This window comes from Aythya ferina (genome assembly GCF_964211825.1).
Source record: "Aythya ferina genome assembly, chromosome: 25".
NCBI classification, from domain to species: Eukaryota; Metazoa; Chordata; class Aves; order Anseriformes; family Anatidae; genus Aythya; species Aythya ferina.
Window position 1 is genome coordinate 2,498,589 of NC_140323.1, and position 20,014 is coordinate 2,518,602.

At 49.3% G+C, this 20,014-nt stretch overlaps 1 protein-coding gene and 1 long non-coding RNA gene across 3 annotated transcripts in view; one reads left to right on the plus strand and one right to left on the minus strand.

Annotated features, from left to right (window-relative positions):
- Positions 1-20,014, plus strand: part of LGR6 (leucine rich repeat containing G protein-coupled receptor 6) — a 125,292-nt gene that overhangs the window by 85,224 nt on the left and 20,054 nt on the right. For both annotated transcript variants that reach the window (XM_084497888.1, XM_084497889.1), the window contains 2 exons: positions 6,195-6,266; positions 18,880-18,948. In XM_084497888.1, the coding sequence (XP_084354014.1) occupies positions 6,195-6,266; positions 18,880-18,948 (141 nt within the window). The remainder of the gene's footprint in view (positions 1-6,194; positions 6,267-18,879; positions 18,949-20,014) is intronic.
- LOC311423633 lies at positions 5,903-11,145 on the minus strand. The gene is made up of 3 exons (XR_014685766.1): positions 11,033-11,145; positions 9,839-9,972; positions 5,903-6,675 (listed from the first exon to the last, which is right to left on the minus strand). It is a non-coding gene; the product is annotated as an uncharacterized lncRNA (long non-coding RNA).

Here is a 20,014-nt window from a genome sequence, read left to right on the forward strand (position 1 = left end):
ATGTTGGGTGGGACACGGGGTCAGGGTGCCCTTCTCCTCCACAAGCCAGGCAGAGGAGGGGTTGCTCTGCAGCCCTGTAATGATGGACCTGGCTAGAGAAAGTCCTTGGGAAGTTTTATGTTCATCACTCAGCAGGAGATCCTTTAAGTTAGAGCAAATGAGGTTAAAACCTGGGTCCTTCTCTGTCTGGGTCCTCAGGGAGCCTCAGCTCCTGGAAACCTCTTTAACTACAGCATTCCTGCAACACTGTCAAAAGGACTCAGCATTTGATACCTTACATCAAGCAAGCTTGGAGCCAGTGAGTTACCTCAGCCCCAGAATCAGAAAGGATGCTCCTGTGCTACTGTCTGCCTGCACAGAGGTCTTTGAAAAACAAAGACTACAGGGAAAGACAAGAACATATGAACAATATATGAACACATGAACAACATGGACAGCTGCACCAGGGGCAAGCTGAAGGTGTCTGCAGCCCTATGAGATGTGTTAGCTTGGGCCAGCATCAAATGACTGGAAAAAAAATTAAGAAGAGGGTACAATGACCATTCTTCTTCTTCAGAATACGTTCACAGGTTCATTTATGTCTTAGGGATTTCCCAAACCAGAGATGAGCTTTTTATCTGTAAGATTCATTGCTAGGCTTCCTGTCCATTAATGTTTCCAATGGCTTTGGGCACAATAGTAAATTTTAGGCATTCAAAATGTTCTGTAGCAAGGACCTCCATAGGTCAGTGATCCACGGGTACCTCCTTAGGTTGTTTTCATGCTGCTACTGGTTAGTTTTGCTTAATGCCCCTTAATTCTTGCACCCTCTCTCTACCTGATCTGTGCCATCTCTGTATTTGTTACTGTCTGTCCTGCCTTTTCTGCATCACAGCTTTTCCAGTCTCCATCCAACTGGCTGCTCTGGAAGCAGATGTTAGCCTATAAATCACGTTTGTTCCTCTGCACCTCTAAGTGGAGAGACCAGAACTACACACTTTTAACAAAGAGAAAGATGAACCGTGAGTACACGGTGCCACAGTGCCCTTCTGTACCCTGTTTTCTCTTTTCTAGTCATCCCTATCATTTGGTTTGCTTTTCTGACAGCTGTCGAACACCAAGAGCTTTTTCCTGTAGACATTTAAGAGGCTGTTAGTGTGTATGTTCATGTAACACTATTTTCCCTCTTCTACATCATCTTACATCCATGAAGCCTGAATTTTAGTTGATGTTTTACTGTCAAGGACAAGGAACTCAGCCGTGAGTGCTTCCCTCCCAGGCCACCCAGCAAGACCTTCCAGCTGCGTGTGCTGAGATCTGAGGTCACCAAATGAAGCAAATTCTAGCAGAGCTTCTCTCTTACAGTTTTTATTATGTAAGGACATGACGCAGCTTTATGTCTACCAGCACTAAATAGCAACTAGAGGAGGAAAACAATTTCCGAGATGCCTGGGTTTACAATCCTCTTTCAGTCCTTGATCTTTCTTTTGGGCAAAGCTTTCAAAAGAGCCAACTCATTTTCAGTGCCCTCTGTGCCAGGGAGCAGATGTCAAACATCTTATCCCTGCTTTCCTGAGGTGCTGGGAGGCTGTAACTTTGGGTGGCAGCTTAGGAACCAGCAGAACACAGAGCTCTCCAGCAGGACAAAGCCCAGCATGGCAGCTCAGTGCAGGGCTGAGCCTCTGCACCACTGCCTTCACCTGTACAAGGGGGTTAACAAGTCCCTCTCTGAAAGAACCTCGGGGTTGGTGAGGAGTGCCAGGCATGTGCAATTCATTATTACTAAGAACAATATTTCCTGGAACATCTGGGTCCCATTCATGGGCCTTCTAATTTGCAAAAGTGCCTTTTCTCTCTGAGGACCAAACGCACTGCCTTGGGAAAAGTGAGTTTCCTCCTCCAGCACTTGAGGAAGAAATGAATTGTGCTCCAGTGCACGCCCGACAGTGTCACTTCTGATCAATCTCTGTTTTTTGCCAGACAGCTCTAATGCTGGCCCTTCACTGTCAGGAATAATCCATGTGAATTTGCACCATTTATGATTTAGATTTCTCTATTTATCCACAGCCAAATTGAGGAAAAAGGACAGCTTTGCCACAATAGATCTGGAAATTCATCATGGCAATGGCTGGCACAGTGGGAAGATTCGCATCAAGTCAGATTTGAACTTGGTTCAAAATCATCTAATGCAAATAACCGATGGAGAATGTTTGCATTTGTCTTTTTTTTTTTTTTTAAGATGAAAAAATGAAGTCATTAGAAATGAAAGCAATGGAGAATCCACCACTTCTCTTTGTAGTTTGTTCCAGTGGTTAATCATCCTTAGTGTTAACAAAAAAAAAGAAAAAGCTCATATTTCCCATTTGAATTTTCTTTGGCTTTGACTTCAGACATTTGTTCTTATTATTCTATTCTCCACTAAATCACCGAACCATTTTAGTACCCATTTTCTAACCAGGAAGGATCCTATACGTTATGCTACACTCATTCCCTTGATCTTACTTTTAATAAGCTAGACAGATTGAGTTCTCTAAATCTCCATCCTACTTTTTTCCCAGCCCTTGGATCATTTTTATTGCTCTTCTCCGCACCCATTCCAAATTATCAACATCCAGCTTACAGTGTGGATACTAGAAACACATTTAGCCTTCCAGAGCTGGTTTCACCACTGCACTACTCAGCTATATTATCCCTTTCCATACTCTCTCATTTATTCAGGAAAATGCTTTTATTGAAGCAGTATTTAGCATGTTAGCTCAAACTGTTTTTCCCTTCTGTGGAAGAAAAATGATGGAGTTGCCCTGTCCCCTTGGAGGTGGCATTTCCACACATGGAGCTTGTACTGCTGTCGCATGTGCTGGGCTGTTTCGCAGTTCAACACAAAACTGTTCCTCAGATTTTCTTAATGCACTGAAAAAACATATTGAAAGGGAAACGAAATGAAAATGAAACAAATTCTACTAGGAGTTTTGCAGGGGTGGGGAGGGGCCACAAATAAGTCTTATAGGTATTTCTTTCTGGAGTGTTTCTCGAGTCTTAGCACCTAAGAGACCAACCAGGATGAAGCGTCTCCCTCTAGCCTGTCCTGGGGATTATGGCCATTTGTTATTCTGCAGCTACTGCAATTTGTGCTGGTTTTGAGCAAGGCAGAGCATGGCTTCACCTGGCACAGCAGAGGAGCTAACCCACCTTAGGGGCATGGTGGCATTCATGCTGCTGCAGGAGCACATGGGGCAACTTCTCTGCCATCCTGCCAGAGGCCACCAGGGTGATGGCTTTTGTGATGAGACCACTGTTTTCCAGTGGAGGTACGCAGCTGGAACACACAGCCAGTCTGTATGCCAGCCTACAAAAGAGCTATGACTGTCTTGCTTCTACCTGGGCAAAGCCACTTTCATGGATGATTGCCATGATTGATTATTAACTGATGATTGATTAACCCCCCTCTGTGGTACTGACCTGAAAAGGGAGATAGAGACCATAATGCTTGCCGATAGGAGCAAGGATAGGACAGTGGTGGATACTAGCTCCATGGGAACAGGAGGGCCTTAAAGACTTCTCATGTTTTTGCATCATGAGATGGTTGTTTATAGCCCAGAACCAAATATCTCAAGCTGCTATCATACCAGCTGTAATTTACAGGGCAGAATATAACGTTGTGTGGGCTGAGCTCAAATTGACAAACATTGGAGATGTTGCAATTCCACTTGTTAAAATGTGTTTACCACTGGAGAAAAAAAAAAAAAAAAAAAAAAAAAAAAAAAAAAAAAAAAAGGCAGGATGGAAGAAAAGAATGTCTTTTCAAGTGTTTACCTTTCCAGTTTATATTGCATTATTGCATTCAAACTTGCTTGTTTCTATTATTGCCATGTGGTTGGGTAACAACTCTATTAAGCTTGGACAGCAATTTTTCTTATAACTCTCTTTTTTGGTTGCTCATAATTTTCTCACCAACAAAGAACACCCTTCTGATGATTTTCATTACTCTGCCTCCAAACAAAGCAGATTAGAGCCAAATATAAACACAGCAGGTGGTTGCTTTTCTATTCTCTCTCCATGCCTGACTTGAGCAATAGTAGTCAGACTGAGCTGCTCAGCATGCCCAGCTTAGGCAGGACAGCCTGCTGTACCACCCCAACAAAGCTCTGGGGAGCTCACATCATCCCCAGCACTCAGCATTTCCTTTCTCCTCACACTGTCCCCTCACTGCAGGCAGAGGTTTGGGGCCAGAGGTTCCTGTGGTACCTCTCGCTGTGATTAGAGAGAGCGACTCCAGATCCAAAGCCTCCATTTGCCAAATGCTGGATCCAGTGCGCAAAGGGACCCAAGTGACTGGCATCATCTTGCACTGGAAGTGCCAAGTGAAGTAAGGGCAACATGATCTGAAGCTATCCCATAAAATTTGACAGAGGAAACCGTCTGGACTTGAACTTCTTTTCTTATGACAAAGAGAATTTCTCCTGTAAGATTCAGCCTCTTTTCTCCCCTAAGAGTCACAGGCAATCCAAGTTTTCTTGCATATATCTTCCTTCTCTTTTGCCCTGTTTGCTCAAAGAAGCAAACATATTTTATCACAGATCTTTCCCCTCCCTTCCCCTTCCTCCGAGATGTTTGCATGTTCTCATCCCAACGACAAACATCCGTCTTGGGCTGGTTTCTGAACTGCAGTGTTTTGCAAGCCCCTACCAAACTGCCCTAGAGCCTGGCTGTTTCTCCACTCCCAGCTCCCTCCTGTTTTACCCCAGAATATTTGGCAGTGGGAGCTGTGTGTGCTCAGCCAAACAGTTCACACTTGAATCCAGGTGGAGTGAGAGATTTTTCAAGCTGAGACAGATTTAGATCAAGCAGCAAATAACGAAAAAGTCATTGATCCACCTGCCAGTGTGGAGCCTCCCCCAGGCTCTTGGAAGGAGGCAGCAGTGTTGGACGAAGGCTGGTGCATCCCCGAGCGTGGGCAAAGGAGAAAAGGACCCCACAGGCAAGTGGTGTGGCAGAAAATTAACCACACAGTGCTCTGTGTTAAAGGAGAACATGAACTGTAAAACAAACTGATGGGAAAGCACCCTGATAGAGACCAAAGAGGAGGACCTTACCTCCTTGGTGGGCATTCCTCCACACAACACAGCCCTCGCTGGAAGTGCAGGCTGGGCAGCCATGGCTTGTCATGTCCTGTTTTTCATCAGACTTTCCCCAGGCTTCTCACAATACCTTCCTGCACAGATTTCAAGGTGCCCTAAAGTGGGATTTCAGAGGCAGATGCACAGGCAGCCATGCGGTGCCCACCAGCTGTAAAGGAACCCAGGTGGCTCAAGCACGCCGATGCGTGCACGCAGTCTCTGACAACCCAGAGGAAGAATCCAGGAATGAAGATCTTGGATTTGCCAAAAAACAGGCATGGGAGTAGGAGGCCTGTGGAAACAGAGAACCTAGCAGATGAGAATCCAGGAGAACTCATCACCCATGAAGCCTCCAAGGCAAAAATACCACAGATGGCTTTTCGAGCCAGCAGGCCCCCAGCACCAGCATTAAGGCCAGGAGCTCCAGAGCCCCTAAGCATGAGATGTTCATGGCATGTAGCATGAGAAAGAAGGGCACAGGGGAAAAAAAAAATCTGTCTTAGTGTAGAGAATGTGCATTGGCCTGTTGCATGGCCCTGGCACTCCAGAGACACTTAGAAGCTTTAAACTAAAGATAACTTTCTTTGCAATCAAACTGGAGCTGATCCAGGAACAGGCAGCATTTCTTATATATATATATAAAATATATATTTAAGGAAAGATAATAAACTGTGACTAACAGGATGATTTTAAACTCAAGTTCTTCTTGCTGCTATTAAGGCTCCAAGGAGTCCAAATATGACTCTGTCCTTAGATAGCACCCAGTGCCCACAAACGACTGGTGAAGTCACACAGCACACACAGGGTTGGTAGCAATGTAAGGTGAGATTTAGTGTTTCTTGAAGCTTCTTGTTTAAGCATGTTCATCCAAGGTCAGCCAGTGGCTGTGTAAGTGGAGGTCTCTAATGTCCTGGGAGAAATGGGAGCTTGGTAGCAGCTCCAGCACTATTACACCTGACAGTGTCTGATCAGACAGGAGAGGAGACCTTACAAAACCCCTCATCATCCCAGCCCAGGCCACGCTCAGCTTGTTCCTGTACCCCAGATTGGCAGCAAAAGGTCATCTTACATCTCCACTGACCTCTGCTTTGTCCGCAGGCACCTGCACAACAACCGGATCCAACGCCTGGGAGCCAACGGCTTCGACGGGCTGCACAACTTGGAAACGCTGTGAGTCACCTCCTGCCCTCTCTGCGCGTGTTCACCCCCGGTGTGCTCTGTCCCTGCCCAGTAACGGGGTGCAGTGCGGCCACCTGAGGCCACCAAAATGAGGGGGTGGCTTGAGTTCAAGGCTGTTAACATTGGTGGGGATCTATGGAATAACTCTCTGAGACAGTCTCACGGCACCACACAGAGCCAGCTGACTTCACCGTGTTCTTGGCACGGCTGGGTAGGAAATCTGTCAGGAACCACAGGGGGGTGGGAAGCAGGAATGAATTCTCCTCCAGGACACATCTTCATTTGCAGCAGACGGGTGACCCTGAGCCCACGGGCACTTAAATCTGACGTCCTTGCCTTGCACACACACTGTTTTTGATGGCGGTATGAATTGCTTGGGTCTCATGTGCCGTGCGTTGGCCTAGGAGGAAACACAAACAAGAAAGCAAATAAATCAAGGCTCTGGAGGACTGGAGGAGGCGCCTGTAGCCCTCAATTGTGCAGAAACATGTCCCTTCATGCGAGCCGTGGGGTCAACAAGGCCTGCTCTCCTTGCCAGGGAGAACTAGGGGGGTCTGGGTCACAGCAAAAAGCGAGGTGACGCTTCCCAGCATTCAAGTGCCATTCACGGAGGCAGGGCCCTTCTGTGCCGAGCACGGCGCCAGCAGCAGCGAGCGGGTGAGACTGGAAGCAGCAGGCAAGCCCTGGGTCCCCAGACGCACTCCTCGGGCAGGCCCATGACATGCATTGTCTCTCGCGCTCAGACTGGCACATCCTGGGGCCACCCAGAAGGGCTCGGCTGGGGAGAGGCTCAGCAGTGCCAGGGAGGAGGCTGGGGATGGAGCGGGCTGGATGGGCTCTCCTGGAGGCCGGTGGGGCTGCCCCATCGCTGTGCCAGCTTGGCTTGCTCCCCCAGAATTTCTGGTGGGTTCGGGTAAATGCATGAGGGCAGAGTCATGCCATCAAGGCAGGATGAGGGTGGGCAGGTCGCAGGAGGGAGGAGAAGACTCGCTGATGAATGGGAGCCCTGTTTGGGCTGCAGCCCATGCAGCAACGTAGCAGTCTGCATCGGGGTAAATTTATTCTGCAGCCAAGGTGGTTGAAGCCACCCCACTGCCCATCTCAAGCACAACAGAGCCACAGAGAAAAACCTGGCCCCTTATTTACTGCGGGGAAGGCTAAAGGGCTTCCACTGTCCTGGGAGATAATTCAGCTTACATGGACACTTGCACTGAAAGCTTTTTCCCTCTCTTCCCCTCTGTTCCTGCTGTAGTGCTTTCTTTGCCTCTTCCTGTCCATCTGAGATGGTTCCCCCAGTGCTCAGGGGACCTCAGCATTCCCACCTTGCTCTCAGACCCTACAGGAACAGGACTGCAGACAGTGCAAGGACGGGGCTCTCCACTGCTGACCAGAGAGCCCTGGGAGTGCTTCACCTTCAGGGTTTGTCCGCTTTGGAGCAGGGCTTTGCTTGACTATTGCCCAGCACCTGTGTTCAGGCTCTGATGGCCCCAACGTGTTCATGTAGTATTCCCCATGCCCCATCCGCCTTGAGGATGCAAGGGCAGTGCTGTGTCGAGATCTCCAGGCTCTCCTCCCTGTCTGATCACACTGAAGGAACATCTTAGAGAGAGAGAGAGATGGCTTTTACTCCTCATAGCCTGAGCATCGAGTTCTCACCTCCAGGCCAGCAAATACCTCAAGTCCCTGCTCTTTGAGGAACACATTGTCCCCCAATGGAGCCAGCCCCACATTAATCCCCAGCACTCTGGAGATTTCGGCCCCGCTGTCTGAAGCTGGCCAAGCTTTGTGGCAAAAATATTTGGCTGCATCAACGCAGCCACACTGCTAGAGCTGCATCTACCTACCACCTCCCAGCTCCTGTGCATGTGGAGACTATTACAGTCTCCTGCACATACCCTTTAATTCAGATTATGATTACATTCTGTTGACAGCACTTAGCACATTTTCTTGGCTTGGGCAGGCCAAACTGAGCTCCCAGTTACCCCGTGGGCGTTACCTCCTGGAAGGCAGCAGGATGGCAAGATTTGGTGAAGACAGAAACATCTCCAGGGTTCCTAAAATGAGTATTTGTGGCCAAATGCTGATTATAATCCAGGCACAATAGCTGAAGAACTGTAGGAGTTGAGAGGAAAGAATTGTTCTCGGGGGGTTCAGAAAAGCATATAAAGTTTTAGGTGCAGAAACCTCTGTTCCCCTAAGGGAAATGTTTCTCTTCATATTCAGCTAGACAGAGAAACATCTGTTTTAACAAATGCAGAAAAAAAACTTTAGAAGGAACAGGACCCACTGCTCCATGCAGGTTGCAGCAGTGTGCAAGCTGCCTATGCACAACCACACCAGATGCCTGCCTCGCTTGTGCAAAACCAGGTCCCAGCTGAGCATCTCTGTTCACGGAGATGGCTTGGCTGTCATATTTCAGGAGGACAGCAAGTCTAGAAAGATATAAAGTAAAGCCAGATGAAGGACTTCATCTTTCCTGTGCAGATACCATGCATAACAGCAGACTCTGTCACATACAGAGCAAGAGCAGCTCTGAGTTTTCCATGGTAATGAGGGGAAGGGAAGAGAGATCAAGGGGCAGGGAGATGGTGCTGAATGTGCAGCACTCGCCAGGTCTCAACTCATCAAACACCAGCACATCACTGGAGAAAGCAGCTCCAGGAAAATCTTCTGTCAGGGTGAGATCTGGCTGTTCACCAGTCCCCCCAGCCTCATCTCCCTGGGAAGGAAACCTGGGCAGGCAGGCTGGAAGCAAGTCAGAGCAGCCCTGGCCAGCTTCCCAATAGGGTTTCGAAACAGCCTTGAAAATCAGTGAGATTCCCTCGCCGGTTCCCATAAGCCTGAGAGATGACAGAGAACCACCCTGCAGGGCTGCAGGAAGAAACTCCAAGCGTGGCCAAGCCATGCAGCCAGGTGTTAGATGGCCAAACAGGGCGATACTTGGCATTTTTCAGCCTTCTTGACACAGAGTAAACCATAGTGCTAATATCCTTACATGACATGTTCCTCCTGTAGTCCCTGTGGGTAATGGACTCATCCTTTAAATATAGCGTGAGCTCTGGGGTGCCCACAGGAGATGCAAAGCAGAACCAGCTGGGAACAGAGATGTAAATACCAAGAAAGTGACAACCGTAACCCATAGGCGTTCCCAGAGGGGAACTTCCAGCAGCTGTTTGCTCTCTGGGCATGAGGACCACAGTGGGACCCACCCAGGAGGGCTTTGGGTGAGGAGTTGGGAGGTGAAATAAAGGAGGAAAAAAGCCAAAAAAAAAGCCAAAGGGAAAGATGAGCTTTTGTAAGCAGAAGCAAGGCATGCCAAAAGCTGAGAGTCCAGTCCTGCTGCTCTTCACTTGGCTTCGCTGTTCCTGCTTTGCCTTGTAAAACCTGCCCTGTAATGTATTTCTCCTTACACTGTTTAATGTGGGCTGTAAAACATCAGGCCGCATAACTGGCTTCCAGCTGCTTGGATGGGGGGATCTTACTTCTACATTTCCTGATCATTTGGACCTTAATTTCTAAATCTTTAACAATGCAGGGGTTAGGGGAGGGGGATTAGACTGTACCTGTTTTGTAGCATAGGCTTGGTAAGTGGGGATGTTCAAGGAAAAGTTGCCTGCAAAGAGCAGTTGACTGCGGCCAGGAGTGTGCAATGGCAGAGGCTGATTTTTGCAAACATCCAGTCTTTGCACTCTCAGATCTGGGGAAACAGGGCAGGGGGGAGAACAGGTTTGTTTTTAGAGCAGCAGCAAGGGAAAATGCCATCCAAAGGCCTGCATGGTGCTAATACATGAGCTGAGTTCCCCAACACTGCATCAAGCCAGTATTTCTCATGGGGAGAATCCTGTGACATGAATTTCCACGGTGACAATGACTTTGTGCCCGGGTTTCTGCCTAAACACCTTAGCCCAAAAGCTGACTGCTTTTATAATGTTCTCGAGCTTTGCAGCCAGTCTAAAGGCTGATAAATAATTGCATCAAATCCACTCTGGATTCTCCATGCCTTTCAGAGCTGACTCTGACCTCATTAGATCAGTTATGAGGATGTTGAACCTGATCAGCTAACCATCCACTTCCCTGGAACATAATTTTTTCATGGAGCAGCCCTGGAAGGGAAGGTGGATGTACAAAGCAGCTCCAGATGGCCGTGACCCAAGTCATTGCCCTCCGCAGGGTGAAGAGATGGAAGGGGCAGGTGGCCTGAGACACACCTGAATATATCCAGTCCTTCAAGGAGAGCCATGGGGAGGGCATCAAAACTTTGAGTCTGGATCTCAGAGCTGGCCCCCAAGCCCTAGCTCCAACCACCAGCAAGGCAGCAAGGGAGAGATGCAAAATAAGAGCTCTGAGCTATGCCCTAAATAGCAGCAATTTGCCCCCAGAGCGCTGCTCCCCTGACTGCCCATGCATCTGTGGCCCATCTCGGATGGGGACGTGGTGGGGGAAGTGGCTGAGAGAGGCCCCACAGCCCTGGCTCCTTTCCTCCGCCCGAGCTGACCCCACTGCTCCCACTGCTCCCACTGCTCCCAGTCGTTCCCACTTCCCCCTCCCGTCCACACCCTTCCAGCTCCTCCGCCAGTCAGACAAAGGAGATAAATCACTTGGAAGGAGCAAATCTTCATTCATTTAAAAACTTTTTAATTTATTTTTTAAAAATAGGGCTAATAAATTAAAAACGTCTCCCAGAAGGGCTGAATCCAAAACCCTCTGGCTCCAGGCGTTTTATCTGCCTAACCTTGCCTCACAGGAAATGCCCTTACCACAGGCTTTCGCAGCGCGCTGCCCTATTATCCGGGTAATTAGTCGAGTCTGTAAATGCAGAGCAGAGCTGGAACCTACTGACTCCTCTGGAGAGCTGGATTTTCTATGGAGGAAAAAAAAAATTAATATAAAGTACACCTCGGGCGATGAAGGCAGGAGGAAGGAAATGGGAAATATCTCCACCGCAGCTCATACAGGGATCATTTAACCCTTTAGGGCTGGGCAGGCCTTGCTGTTCTCCTGGAAAATAGTCTGCCAAGTGCTACCTTGCTCTTCAAGTGGGGTTTGGCTCCATCAACACGTTTTAAACTTTCTGTGCAGTCTCCTGGTGCTAATCCCTGTCTGCGCTGTCCCAAAGCAGCTGATGGCTTAGATCCCTCCAGGATGCCCTGTGTGCTGCCCTGAGCTCTGCTCCTGGTGCTCCATCCCCGCTGTGGGTCAGCAAGGGGCCCCGAGCAACATTTTAGGGGCAGCCTGGCCCTATGGTCACATCCTGCTCTGCCAGAGGAGGAAGGGGACTTCAGCAGAGGCTGCAGATCCCGCTGCAGGGGATGGAGTAAGGAAGGGTGCAGGTGGGTTTCTGCAGGGAGGGAGCACAGCTCAGGGACCCCATTGCGTGGCACTGTGCCTGGTTCAAAAATGGCCATGAGGTACATTGCCTGCTCTGATCACACAGGCAAAATCTTCTGTAAAACTGAATTGGCAAATTCACCAACCACCACCTGGGAGCACTGGGATCAGCCTCTTCTTTCTGTGGTCCCCTTGGACCAACCGGTCCCTGTTTGCTGCCTATCCTCTCCCAAAAGTAGGAGCCTGGACTGCCTCATTGAGCAGCTCAGGCTTTGAACCTGTACCTTCTGACCTGACTCTGAGCTTTGGCAGAACCTGGCCTCATGCAGACAGGACATTCTGGAAGACTAAAAGGAAAAATCAGGGAGCGAAGCCCCCCAGGTCACTGCATTTTTCCATGGGTTATGGCTCTGCTGCAAGGCTCATCCCCTTCCCAGGACTCTGCTTACTCTCCCTTTCCCCACCAAGTCCTCACATTGCCCCTCTTGCACCCTGCAGGCTCCCCCATCCCTAAGGCCATCTTGCAACAGCATATAGCACCGGGTCTCCCCAAACCTCCAACCTTTGTGTGTCCAGACATGTATGCTATGACCCGTCCCCAACTCCTGTGGCTCCTCAGGCATCATCTTGCTTGAAGCCTTCCCCTCGGACGCAGCCTGGGTGCTGCCTTTTGCAGAGCAGCTGAGGCAGAGCAGTGCTGGAGGAGGGGATGCCTCTGCCTCCAGAAATGTGAGAGTGAATTGCTTGCCTGTGGAAGGGAGGAGCAGGCACTGCAGGCAGCACAGAGGGCAGCAGAGGCGAGCTGTGGGCATGCTTTCACCACGGATATGCTGATGCACAGAAGCTCTGCCCGCACCCCTGCTACTTTCTCCCAACACCAGGGAGGCCAGGACCCACCGCTTGTGCACCTGGGGGTAGGTGGGGGTCCCCAGCATCCTTCCCGCAGCACAGTTCAGAAACACTGCTGTATAGCAGGCGTTCTGCAGCCTGCTTCTTCCCCTGCCTGGCCAAGTGCAGCAGCCTTCTCCGTGCCTCCCCTGCCTGAGTCATCAGCTCCATGGTTATTGTCTGTGCATCTGAGCGACCGAGGTCCCCGCTGCTCCGCTCTGCGGTCAGCTCCTTTTGTGTCTTGTAAATGATATGTTCATGGCAGCGCTTGTGCTCCCAGGACCCCCCACGAGATCCTGCTCTCAAAGGCTTATTTCAACCTTGTTAAATAAATCAAACGGAATTGAAAACATATTTAATTCGGTACCTTCATCAGTTAGAGAACAGACAGAAATACTGGTTGGAACAGACACATTCTGGGCACCGCTGCATTTTTAAATGGGGAACAGAGCTGTGCGAGGAAGGACTGGCAGCTGCAGACATACAAGGCAGGACCTACAGACAGGTCCCCCACGCCCCAGCAGTAGAGCTTTCAGTGCCAGTAAACCCTGTAAAATGGTGCAGCACCATGTAAGTGAGGGGCTGGGATGCTTCCAGGCCAGGGTATCAGCAGGAATCCTTGTACAGAGGTTGCTGCTTGCTTCTGGCAGAAATCAGGTACTGCTGGTACCTGCCAAGCTTCCCACAGTGTGGGGCCCACCTCTGCTCCTTTGGGACACCCACGAACTTTGCAGTTCACCAGCAAAGCCTGTGTACTCCTCAAAATTTGCTAAAATGGGCATTTCTCAAACAAGACATTTTCTCTCCCTTTCCATAGTCTGGATGAAACAGGCAGCTCTTCTCAGCTCAAGCTCAACCACAAGCCATGACCTTGATATAACGCATCCGGGTAAAGCTGGCTGGCTGGTGGCGGGCAAGAGGTCAAACTAAATGGCCACAACAGCCCCCTTGGGCTTCAAGACTACCAATTAAATCATTTCCAGTGCTTGATTTGGCCACAGCAACCAGCACGACTAGCAGCAGCGGTAATTACATTTACCGGTAGCTTGGTGAGATGCCAGTGAAGGACAGGTGGAAATTCAAGTCCTTATCGGAGGCTGCACAAAGTGTCTCTCCAGGGCACCACAGTAACGTCTCGAACTACTGGCAGCAACCTGCAGTGGGACTGAAATAGTCAGCAAATGTCCCATCTCCAGCTTCTAATCTTATTGCATCTTCAGGTTTATTAGCTGCAAATTTGTGGTGTTTTGTGGCTTATGGAAGAATTTATAGTACTATATAATTTTTTTATTTTTTATTTTTGGCTTCCTGTGTGGAACCACTAATAGTCCCTAACAGGCAGAAAATTGACCTGAGACTCTTTCCCCTCCTTCTCTCTTTTTGGCCCGATTGAAGATATTAATAGTTCCAGGCTGCATGTTGTCAGCTTCAAATCACCCTGGCAGTTAAAGCCCAAAATAACTGTGCCTTTGATGTCAATTTACTTTTATTTCTGAATAAGCAACAGGGTTGGTTAAGATCATCCAAATATGAAGCTATAGGCTCACTCTAGAAATAACAACAATGGAAAGCCAGCCAGTTCATTGTGTCTCGGGCAGACCGGGTGACCTTTAAGAGGTTTTCGTTTTGACTAGAAGAACAGACAAGACTCCTTCTGACATCCCACTGTGATGCCTGGAGCTGGTAACTTGGAGCACAACTAAGGAAAGTGATTTTTTATAGTCCTTTCTCTTGCACATCATTTCTGAACTTCTTGGCTGGGTGACTTTGCTTCCAAAAGCCTTTGATAATGAGCAAAACTCCCTTCCTAATGCTATGGCCATTACTCCTGTCTTTTTTCTATGTACGGTTTTATGAGGTTTCCCAATTGTTTCGGCATGAAGATGGCCACGGCACATTGTCATCCTTCCACCAAGCAATGCTGGCAGGGGATCCGCTGTCCCAAATGTGCCAACAAGGGTGGCACCCCAAAGCCAGGACACCCCATACGCATTGTCCCACAGTCCTGGGACAGACCACAGAGCTGGGGCAGCTGAGACCTCTGCAGAGCCAGGTCCCGCTGCCTTGGCCTTAGAGGCCTCCCTGGCCAGCCCAGCGCCACCCCAGCCCATCTGCCACAGCAATTAGGGGGGATAGTGTCACCTGGTGGCAGGTTTGGCTTTTTGCAGCTTTCCCCATGCCAGACACGAAAGTGCCTGAGCACGGAGCTGGGACCAGCAAAGCATTGCCAAAGCAGCTCAGATAAGGTCAAAGAGAGGAAGTGGACACTTGGAGCTGGTTTCTACACCCCATCCATTTTCCATATGGACCCTGGAATGGGTTTGGAGATGAGGCTGGCTGGGACGTGTTCCTCATGGGAGAGCAGGTGGAGAGGAGCAGTGTCTGGGCTGGATGCAACCCTGCTCGCCTCAGATGTCCACAGAAAGACCCATGGACTGAGTTTCACTAAATGAGCAGAAACCTCCTGAGCCCGTGGAGCTCCCCACTGCCTCCACCATCTGCCACCTCCCTGCGGGGACAGCTGGGACCATTTCTGGGCCATTATCTGCCCCAGGGCCTGATTCGAGCTCTGGGTAGGAAGAGAAAGGGACAGGGAACCCTTGTTTGCTACCTTGGGTTTGGGCTTCGGGGAGAGCTTTCCCACCACAGGGAAGAGCTGAAGCTCTTCCACGGGTACCTGCTTCGTCCAGCCTCCCCCAGCCAGCTGAAATCCCCCAAATCTGCAGCACTGGAGGCAAGTCAGGGCAGTGTGAGCAGCACGCAGATCAGGAGCAGTCAGCTGCGAGCAACACTGCGGGGAGTTGTTAATGAGCACAGTCAGGTTTGTTTTCCGGGAGGGAGCTCATCGCCCCGAAAACCAGGAAGCACCGGCAGGAGCGAGCACGGGCACATTGTCTCTCCTAAACAGGCTGGGGTTGCTGGCAGCCAGGATGAAGTGGCATGACTACACCTGGTTGCATTTCCACTTTCCGACAAGCCCAGCAGATGCCAGAAGTTAGCGACAGCTTTTTTACCCAGAGGGAGCTGCTTAACACAATGCTCTTTGTATCTGTCAAACGCAGGGGGAGGGAGGCCTGGGGATGCTGCCAGGGCTGGGAAAAGGTGTGTGTTCACTCAGGAAGAATTGGTCCTGTACGTACTTGCACACACACCATGGTGCAAACAAAATGTTCATCTGCTGATGAAAGAACAGCCTGCCTGGAAGAGACACGGGCTGGAAAGGAAATGCATTTCTAGAGAAAGACAGGAGCAAATATTACAGCATGCTGAATTATTCCTTGTAAATAATATTGGTTACAGATCTAACTCTTTTTCTGTTAGTGAATCACAGGTGATCCAAGCTTCATCTTTGTTGGGCAATACTTTCCATCTGTCGGGTGCTCACAGACACATCAGGTATCGCTGGGGAGAAACTCAACGCCGGTCCCTGGCATGGAGCTTCTCAAGAGCATCAGTGATGCTGCAGAGGTGGGCTGAGGGTCACCTAGGGACAGAGCTCGTGCTGCCTCCTCCCTGGGGTCAGTCCCTTGGCATCACCCAGGCCTGTCCCAGAGCCCCAGTTTGTGTTACAGAAAGTTGGGCAAGCGGTGCGGGCACACACCCAGCCTTAAGTGACCTCTGCAGCTTCCTGTGCTGCTGTGAAACCTCCCTGTAACCTTGGAAAGTCCCTCTAGGGTGAGACTTTTAAAGGTATTAAGCATCTTATACACAGATAGAGATTTGAGACTGTCAGTCAGTTTAGGCTGCTAATGTCCTCTGATTTCTTTCAGTGCAGTGATGTGAACGTTAATGGGCTTTGACTGATGCTTTCAAAACGCCCAGCAGTGTCCTGTCTGCACTTCCAATCACTCACTCTCTTTTTAAACCCATTCCTGTCCCTCTCTGAGCTTTGGCTGAGGCTTTTTGCAAAAGCCTTGTCCTGCCTGCCCCGGCAAAAGAGCATGCAGACAAGGCGAGGCACAGACATGAGAGTGATGGACACCTGGCAGGTACAGCAGAGAGCTACTGGCTCAGAGCAGCCAAGCAGCAGACAACGAGTTGTGTGCATCTTGCAAACAGTGAGGTCTACGAGCAGCCATGTGTTAGGCTATTCTTAGACAGATCGTTTTAGACTCAAGCAGAGGAAACTGGGGAAAAAAAAAAAACACTGATCCACTGGGACCCAGATGAAAACTGAGTGTGCCAGAGCAAGCTCTTTAGGAGGTGTGGACCTCTCATACCTAATAGAGGGGATGAGGCTTGAGGAGGGGACGCCTCGCTCCTGGTTTGCTCCTGGACCCTGGGGACATAGCTCTGCGTGTGCTGGGGCTCTGCCATCACATTGCAGGTCGGACAGGACTGGGAGGTCTTGTCTGTCACCCTCTCCTGCTGACTGCAATTATTAGACTATTTGAACCTTTTCCAGCGCCTTCCATTTGAGGCTTAGGTCCTACAGAATCCTGGGTCATTTGCTCAAACCCACACGTGCAGAGCAGGCAGCCAGACTCCCTCTGGCCGGAGGAGAGAAAAGCTCTTGGTGTGCTGTAACAGGACCTGCCTGGGCTGCAGAGGGAATCCAGCAACAAGATCTGATGTGGACCTTTTCAGGGCTGCATAGAATAAAACCCACTCAGGCCAATCTCACGTGCTAGGGAATATTTGTCAGGGAATGACAAGACAGGAAATAAAACCAGAAAAAAAAAATATATGAAGTAAGTGCTATCAGCCTGGAGTCCTGGAAGGCACAAAGGAAGACCAATTTGGAGAGACTAACTGGGATGATTTACTGTGTAAATACCTACCGGGCAAAGCCGAGACGGTGCCGTAGAGTAATTCGCATGCACGGATGCGGGCAAAGGAGAAGACCATGTAAGAGAGAGGGGGGCCAAGAGAGATCATAATGTAATTACCATGCCTGGGCCCAGAGGTTGAGAATTACAAGGTAATTGGGCAGCAACTCATTGCTGTGTAAATGTATGGTTATTTCTGTTCTGCAAACCACAATCCAGGTTACATGGTAATTACTTTGAGGTCCATTAAGTGTAATTATACAGTAATCTCCAGGAGCCAGTAATTACCCTCATGTTCCAAAGTATCTACCACTTAAAACTCGGGGAGTTTCATGCAAGGAGGAAGCAAGTCACATGGCTTTCAGGCTTCAGTGTCCCGGTCTGTGGGATAACCAGCAGGAAGTCAAATGATCCCATTTCAGCTGGACCTGCCTCTCCATCAGGCCAGCTAGAGGAGGAACATTTCACATCTAAAGCTCTGCTGGCCTCCCCAGGCTCCCTCTAGTCAACAACGCACAGGGAAGGGTGCCTGGAAAGCTGCCCAGCAGAAAAGGCCCTGGGGTAGCTGACCACAAGCTAGTGTTGGGCCCAAGGGCCCAAGAAGGCCACGGGTTTCCTGGCCCTCGTCAGACCTGGGCAAGTGTCTGAACCTCACCTCCAATGTTGCCCTCAGTTTGGGGTCCCTCACTACATGGTCATTGAGTGTGACTAGAGAAAAGCAGCGAAGCTGTGAAGGGACTGGAAAACAAGTGATAGCATGCGAGGCAAGAGCCTCAGGTGGCATCAGAGAGGATTAGCTTGGACATGGGGATGGATTTCTTCATGCAGAGGGTGGTCAGGCATTGGAATGGGCTGCGAGGGAGGTGGTAGATTCCTGGAGGTATTTAAGATATGTGCGAACATAGCACTGAGTGACATGGGTTAGTGATGGGACTTGGTAGGTCAGGTTGGTGGTTGGACTTGGTGATCTTGAAGGACTTTTCCATTCTAAATGATTCTGTGATTCTTTGATTCTGGTTGCCAAACTCTGCACTTGTCATTGTGACCAAGTATATCAAACATATTTTTTATTTAATTTGTTATATAGCACCCAGAATTGTCAATACCTCTTCCACATCACTTCCACCTTTGGCTCATGGTTTCCAATGTGGGGTTTTGCACCCAGAGAAAGCCCTTTTGTGGAGCTGTGCTAAAGCTGTTCTTTTGTCTTCTTCCTAACATCCCATTTTGACCTGGAAAGGCAGGAAAAATTATTCATGGCCACAGTGTGTGGGGGTGAGACCCTGGGAGAGGGGAACAGGGCACTCTGGAGATGTGAAGCAGCGGCATTTGTCCAGCTCTGAGCACTGAGAGACTTGGGGGGAAGGAATCCAGTTGGCAGCAGCCCGCCAGCAGCCACGGCTTGGGCTGGCTCTCGCCTGACAGAGCTCCTAGCAAAGCACAGTCCTGCAGCAGGAATGCGTGAGAGTTGGTTTCCAGGCGGTGGCTGGATCAGCGCAGTAGGAAAAACCTGTCTCCCATGCTTAACGACCAAGTTTCCATGCCTTCAAAGCACAGATACACTCAGCTGAGTTCCTACAGCAACATTAATGAATGTTTTTCCCTTCTCTGTCTTTCAGGGATCTAAACTACAACGAGCTGTTGGAATTCCCTGGGGCTATTAGGACGCTGGGCCGACTGCAGGAGCTGTAAGATTTTCTATTTATTCCTTTTCAAAAGCATTCCCTGATGGAGAGTGACCAGTAAAGGGTTGCCTGTACTCTGACTTGGGGAGAGCACTCAGTCCAAGCCTTTCTTTTATCTTACCCAGCCATGCACATAAAAGCAGATTATCCCTTTGATTTTCATCAGCTCTAATCACCTCCCCATCACCCTCAGCACCATGGCTGGCAGAGGTGAGCAGGAAATCCCCCCACCTAGCTTGGAGCAGGTTCCTCCAACAGCTCTTCATTCCCCTTTAGTGTCTGATGGGCTCAAAGTCCCCAGACCGGGGCCATAACCATGGAGTTAACTGCGTTATTGTGAGGCCATGGCTTCTGCATGCCCTGTGCCACCTCCTCTGACATGCCTAAATGGTTTGATCTCTCTTAGGGCAAGATTATAACAAGGAATGCCAAGAATTTATGACCACTGTAGTGGCTAGCTCTCTCTTCTCTAACTGGTCAGCCCGGGAGACACTAAAAATGGGAAAACACCCCAGTTAACAAAAAAGTAGAAGACCCAACGGAGGGTCACACCTAGCTGACGTGGATCTGCAGTTTCTGTGGACCCTAAGAAATGTCAAACTGGTGACAGGCTGGAGTGGCACAAAAATAGCTGCTTTGGTGCTTCTTGAAGAGAAAATCTGACACTTTTTTTTCATTTACTGGAATAATTTCTTGTCAAGGAGATTTCTCAGGCCACATATCATAATTACTCTGATATTCAAAATGAGAATAATATCCTTAATCCACTTTGAGATGGCTTTTGAAATTCACATCACTAAATAAATAATCACTTCAAACAGATATCCAAGTAATAGCTAGAGCAGATTCTTCTGGGATGAAACAACCTGGGCATCACCCAGAGCCTGGTCTTGTTGCTGGGCACAGCATCCCATGGCTGCCATTCTCTGGCTTTTGTTGTACAAGAGATCAGGCTGTGGTCACAGAGCTCTCTTCTGATGCAGAAGTTTGCTGGTAGCCATTTCCTTAAGCTTAGCCAAAAATATCACTGCTTGATCTACAAATTCCTTAAAATCATGAGGGCCAATAG